At 35.6% G+C, this 6,471-nt stretch overlaps 1 protein-coding gene across 2 annotated transcripts; it reads right to left on the reverse strand.

The window, feature by feature from the left end:
* Window positions 1–1,203: 1,203 nt before the first annotated feature.
* On the reverse strand, window positions 1,204–5,650 carry LOC112775658 (uncharacterized). Of its 2 annotated transcripts, none has more exons than XM_025819451.3 (7): window positions 5,264–5,650; window positions 3,751–3,854; window positions 2,918–3,032; window positions 2,690–2,830; window positions 2,336–2,540; window positions 1,673–2,220; window positions 1,204–1,573 (listed from the first exon to the last, which is right to left on the reverse strand). In XM_025819451.3, exons 2-6 carry the CDS (start codon window positions 3,822–3,824, stop codon window positions 1,850–1,852), a joined length of 906 nt encoding a protein of 301 aa, XP_025675236.1. In that variant the 5' UTR covers window positions 3,825–3,854; window positions 5,264–5,650; the 3' UTR covers window positions 1,204–1,573; window positions 1,673–1,849. The 2 variants fall into 2 exon arrangements, with proteins under 2 accessions (XP_025675236.1, XP_072082969.1); XM_072226868.1 differs by having other exon boundaries at window positions 3,751–5,179; window positions 5,264–5,581.
* Between the last annotated feature and the right edge of the window lie 821 nt (window positions 5,651–6,471).

Here is a 6,471-nt window from a genome sequence, read left to right on the forward strand (position 1 = left end):
TTAATATCTTTTTATTAGTTTTTAAATAAAAATTACATTTCTGGACTTTACTATGAGTTTGTGTATTTTTCTGTGATTTCAGGTAATTTCTGGCTGAAATTGAGGGACCTGAGCAAAAATCTGATTCTGAGGCTAAAAAAGGACTACAGATGCTATTGGATTCTGACCTCCCTGCACTCAAAGTGGATTTTCTGGAGCTACAGAAACCCAAATGACGCGCTCTCAATTGCGTTGGAAAGTAAACATCCAGGACTTTCCAGAAATATATAATAGTCCATACTTTGCCCAAGTTTAGATGACGCAAACTGGCGTTTAATGCCAGCTTTCTGCCCTATTCTGGCGTTAAACGCCAGAAACAAGTTGCAAAGCAGAGTTAAACGCCAGAAACAAGTTACAAACTGGCGTTCAACTCCAAGGAAGACCTATGCACGTGAAAGCTTCAATGCTCACCCCAAGCACACACCAAGTGGGCCCAGAAGTGGATTTCTGCATCATTTACTCATTTCTGTAAACCCTAGTAACTAGTTTAGTATAAATAGGATTTTTTACTATTGTATTGACTTCTCTGAATAGTCTTTGAATAATTTTATGCTCTGAGATCATGTTTAGGGGGCTGGCCATTCGGCCATGCCTAGATCACTTTCACTTATATATTTTTAACGGTAGAGTTTCTACACACCATAGATTAAGGTATGGAGCTCTGCTGTTCCTCATGAATTAATGCAAAGTACTATTGTTTTTTTATTCAACTCAAGCCTATTTCTTCTCTAAGATATTCATTCATACACAAGAACATGATGACTGTGATGATTATGTGACGCTCATCACCATTCTCCCCTATGAACGCGTGCCTGACAAACACTTCCATTCTATATGAAAACAAGCTTGAATGCATATTTCTTAGCCTTCTGATCTACAATCAGAGTCTTCATGGTATAGGCTAGAATTATTGGCGGCCATTCTTGAGATCCGGAAAGTCTAAACCTTATCTGTGGTATTCCGAGTAGGATCTGGGAAGGAATGGCTGTGATGAGCTTCAAACTCGTGAGTGCTGGGCGTAGTGACAGACGCAAAAGGATCACTGGACCCTATTCCAGCATGATCGAGAACCGACAGATGATTAGCCATACGGTGATGCCCAACATACAGCTTACCATGGAAAGGAATATGAATGATTGGATGAAAACAGTAGAAAAGCAGAAGTTCAGAAGGAACAAAAGCAACTCCATACACTTATCTAAAATTCTCACCAATGAATTACATAAGTATCTCTATCCTATTTTATATTTTACTTATATTTTAACTATCAATTCACCATAACCATTTGAATCCGCCCGACTGAGATTTGCAAGATGACCATAGCTTGCTTCAAGCCGACAATCTCCGTGGGATCGACCCTTACTCACATAAGGTTTATTACTTGGACGACCCAGTGCACTTGCTGGTTAGTTGTGCGAAGTTGTGAAAAAGAACTAAGATAATGAACGTACGTATTAAGTTTTTGGCGCCGTTACCAAGGAATGAACAATCACAATTTCGTGCACCAGTGGTGTCTCCCATAAAAGGCATAAACCTGTAACAAAAAAGAATTCATCAAAATCCACATGTTGAAATGGCCTTTGGTGTTAAAAATCACAATGCTAAGAACTTTGGTTGTTCTTATGGAACTCACAAACATCAACAGGCCCATCTACATAGCCTTGAGCTAGCAATGAATGAAACGGAGTTCCCTCCGGCCCTTCGCGATACATAACATGGAACTATTCATTATCCTGGAGTAACCCACGGAATCTACATTAGCAAGTATTAAATTACTAAAGACAAACCAATGTGTTAAGGTTATCTTGTATTAATTTTGCTCTCTTGTATTAATTTTTTCGTTGTTCATCCCAGAACTGCCTCTATGGAAGGTGGTATACGCAAAAGCTGTAGAAAGGTTTTTGTCATCATTAAAAGAATATTCTTGAGGTATTTCATCTCTTAGCTGGCTTCTAGGAGAACTATGTGATTCACTTGAACGCTGCCTTGCTACATTTTCATGACTTGAAAGTTCCGCAGCTGCTCTTGCAGCCATGCTTGCACGCTCCGCAGATTCTGCTGCTGCCTGTGCAGCAGAGGCAGCATCCTTAAATTCCATATTCCAATTCTGCTTTACAGTAGGAAAAGCACTACTGTTTTCAGAATATGAATCTCTATAATGCATTTCTTGATTTCCAGTTCCTATCAGAAAGCACAACAAATATTTAGGTAATAGACAAAATACAAGGCCTGAAATATACCCACAGTTATTGCCTTAAACATATACTTGAAGGCATAATTTTGGGATCAGACATGCCTGATGGTCTTGACTGATTTCCAGTGTCCTTTCTAGTAGCATCACTTGTATTCTGTGCATCCGAACCTGTTGGTCTATCATACACTGGTTTAAATTGTGAGGAAGCCTGTTCGTTAGGAGGACCCTTTTCATCACGAACAGCTGCTGGAACATGGACTTGAGAAGGTTCTGCATAAGTTGCCTTCTCAAAAGTTTTTGGCCCAGCCTTAACATATAAATAATAGTAAAAGAAAAGTCAATAACAACCTTTACTCCATTTGGTGGAGTTAGCTAAAATAATTAAATACTGTCAAAACAATAAAATATAACAAACTCAAATTTTATATAATAAATTAAAGAAAATAAATAGCATACCAACAAGTCTTGAGAAGGCTTTATATCATTTTCTCCAAATGACTTGGGTTCCCATTTGATATTATGTTCTTCATTAATTGCAGATAATATTTTTATTTTGGTTGGACCATCGGGTGCTTTGGCAGACAATTTCTCAACCAACTGAAACAAAACCATTTTATTAGAGGGATAAAAAAAAGGCTGAGAAAATTTGATCCTATCAAACTTCGGACAGGTAGAAAAACTTGCCAAGCGATTTACACCATAGTCAGGGCGTAATTCAACAGCTGCCGATGCAAATTCTTTCCCATACTTCACTGTAAGATGCTTCCGCACATCTACAAGCTCAGGTAAGTCTGCACATCTTGGACATGCAAATATTACACTTGAAATTTCTTCCTTTAAATCGATGGGACAGTTTTTGGAAAAGAAGAAAAAACAAATCAACACCAAAAGTTTTGCAAATCGTACCAAATATTACTAAACGAACCTTAAATGCGACACTAGAATGCTGCATAATTAGTTGAACATGATTTTTTATCCAAGGGCCTCTGCTAGTATATGAAAGCAACATTGTTGTCAAAAAGGTTATAATTTGTGCAATGGCATAATATTAATATCTTTTAATATATAATGATAAAAGATCATTGATAATAGGACTGAGATAGTTAGAACACATTTTGGCCCAAGGGTTTACCTTATACTAGGATACCATAACCTCTTGTTTACTTAATTGCATTTACTAATCTTTATTCGAATAATTTCCTACATCTACAATTGGAGCTTAGCTTGACTAGAACCACCTAAACAATCATCTATTACTCTTTAGCACATAATAGAATTAGATTCTCCTATTTCTGATCACTATTTTTCTTGAAAAAGCATAACAAAATAATGATACAGGAAAACTTTATCATATTTCCCAGATGAAGAATGATATGAAGTCCTTGGAAGATCAACTAGAATAGATATATTAAGTGACATGGCCTTAATGATGTAGACTTTCCCGCATTAAATAAATGAAAAACTTAGAAATTTAGATAAAGTATAACAGAAAATATTATTTTAGAGGTTTCAAATACTTTAGTGACTCGATCATTGGCAAGCGTGCAGCAATAAGTTCACAGTATATCTCAATAAGATCATATGATGCCATTGTCTTCTCTTCCCTGACAACATGTTCAACCTAAGCACAAAACAAAAGACACATCAAGGAAAGCAAAAGATAGAAAATAAAAAGGTAAAATTTCCTGAATTATATCACGCTACATTTCTGTTGTATCAGCATGTATAGCCTCCAGTAATTTCAGCAAACAGGTAATGTGGAAGGATCAAATATCATTAACAAGAAAGGACAAGACTCCATGATCAGTTTTACTGTTATCCAGTGATTCTTTTTCTAGTACATATAGAAGTAACATTTTATTTGAACTGATCACTTAATAAACTTTTGAATCTGATGCTTTGATTCTGTTTCAGAGCAACTAAACTGTGAAATGCAAGTCTCAGTTTATGTATGTATATATATAGCTAGCAATAGTAGGCTACATGTTCAAAGAACACTAAATGGATTAAGGAGCTTGCTGCTGTAACAACATTTCAGCTCTGTTTCGTTCATAATTCATAAGTAGTGAATCCAATATCTCAATACCATTATCTCCATCTCTCCCCTTATTTACTTTAATCTAAATAAATTTCTTCTTTTTATCAAACTAGAAAAAATCCTAACTGTGCTATCTTACACCAAATTTAACAAATAGAGAAAAACAACAGCAGCAACAACAATAGTAAAAAATAAAAAAGATTATCATTTATCATAATCAATTGATAGAGAAACAAAAGAGAAGTTTCTACACACTCCCCGCGCCTACTCACTACTACTGAGTCCAAACACAACTCCCCTTACATTGTCCGAGTCACGACTCACTCACCATGAACCAAAAGCTTGAAACATGCCACTCAATTCAAACAACCGGAGAATCAAAATCTGCATATATCATTTAACACTAATCTAAAACTAATCTTGAATTAACAACACTCTGTCCTTCGTTGCTAAAGTAATCTGGAATTCAAAAAACGGGCTAAAACATAAAATCTGAGAGAAATCAACAGAAGCAGAGTATACATAAAAGAATTTACAGAAGCTCGGCAATGAAAGTACACATGTACCGAGAATCTCCATCACTAAAAAAAATTAACCTAAAAACAGAATAGAGAGAGAAAAGAGAAAAACGGAAGAAGCAGAGGCAGGAAAGAGGGAACTGAATCAGTGAACCGTCCTTGGGTGAGAGGAAGTGAATGGAAGACTATGGAGGATAAGGAAGCGAACCCACTGGGGAACAGGAGCTGAATGGAACACCTACTCCACGACACGAGCCAGCAACGCCGTATACTCCTCCAGCACCTCAGCGACGATCGCCACCAGTATCATCTCTCTAAATTCGGGCCGAGTCGATTTCGAATCCAGAATATTCAAAGATATTAAAATCACGCTCGCGTCTCGTCTCCTCTCTTGTGTCACGATTTAAAAAAGAAAAAAGAAAAACCTAAGAAACAGAGGTAACGGCAACGTAAACGGAAACGGCAATAGCTTACCTCAAACGGCGGAGGAGGTGTTGTCGGCAACACAATGCACCTTGAGAGAGCACCTTCCGGCGGGAACGGGAAGAGATAGCGGAAGGGGAATGGAGAGGCACTCGTCGATGTGGAGGTTGCGGAGATTGAAAAGTGGGAGGGGAGGAGGTGGAGGAAGATGTCAGAGGAGGCGGAGGCGCCGACTTGGAGGGTGGAGATGACCTAAGGCGGCGATGGCAGCGACGGCGGTGACGACGGTGACAGTTAGGGTTTCGGCGATGTGATCTCCCTTTTCTCTTTGAATCTGTTTCTCGCCCTCACTCCCTTTGATTCGGTAGTGAACTTAGTGAAACACTGGAACTTATTATTAAGAAAAAATTATTTTAGTAAAATAATACTGGCTATAGTAGTATGCCACTAAAAATTTTTCACCTAAAACTAATTTTTCTTTTATGTATAGTAGTAACAATAATCATGGCTATTATAATATATAATATTAATGGCAAATATATAATAGCCACAAAAATATAATTTAAATTAAAGAACTAGTGGCCATTATATTATTGCTGCTAAAAGTTTGTCGCTAAAATTAAGTATTCTTGTAGTGCACGGCTACCAGTAGCTGTTTACATTATACCCTAATCTGTTCCTGTCAGTAGCGATTTCTATGGATTCATGAAAAAAAATAGAATTACGTCTTCCTTTACCAAAATGTGTAATCAAGTAATTTTGTTGCCCATTTTATTTATTTAAAAAAATTGTCCTAAAAGTTGGGCATTTATAATTTTCAACCTCTTATGAATATATATAAAAAATCACAGTACATTTTATATTTTGAAATATCTGTATAAAGTGAATTAACTTAAATAGCGTGTAATAAAAAATTGACAGTAAAATTGTCTCAAATTTTTTTAAAAGATTTTATTGTTATTTTGCGATTTTAATTCATTTATTTTTATATATAAACATTAATATTTATCAACTTTGTAAATTTTTTATATGAAAGTTGTGAAGCATTTTAGGTAATTATTTTGTAAAAAAGGATAATTTAAATTCAAATAATAATATTTATTAAAATATATTGCACTTTCATTAAAAAGTTATCAATTAAACATGTATTATCTACCTTAAATTAAAAGTCACTAAAAAAATATTTCAAAAAGTAATAGAAAATAAATTTCTTTTACTGGACTAATAATCTTATATTTATTATCATCTAAATATGAATA

Source organism: Arachis hypogaea, chromosome 19 (genome assembly GCF_003086295.3).
Source record: "Arachis hypogaea cultivar Tifrunner chromosome 19, arahy.Tifrunner.gnm2.J5K5, whole genome shotgun sequence".
NCBI lineage: Eukaryota > Viridiplantae > Streptophyta > Magnoliopsida > Fabales > Fabaceae > Arachis > Arachis hypogaea.

Coding starts and splice junctions, on each gene's coding strand:
- LOC112775658 (XM_025819451.3), bottom strand. CDS start 3,824: ATGGCATCATATGATCTTATTGAGATATACTGTGAACTTATTGCTGCA. Junction 3,033..3,750: donor CCAATGATCGAGTCACTAAA/GTATTTGAAACC, acceptor TGCATGTCCAAG/ATGTGCAGACTTACCTGAGC. Junction 2,831..2,917: donor ACTATGGTGTAAATCGCTTG/GCAAGTTTTTCT, acceptor GTTTTGTTTCAG/TTGGTTGAGAAATTGTCTGC.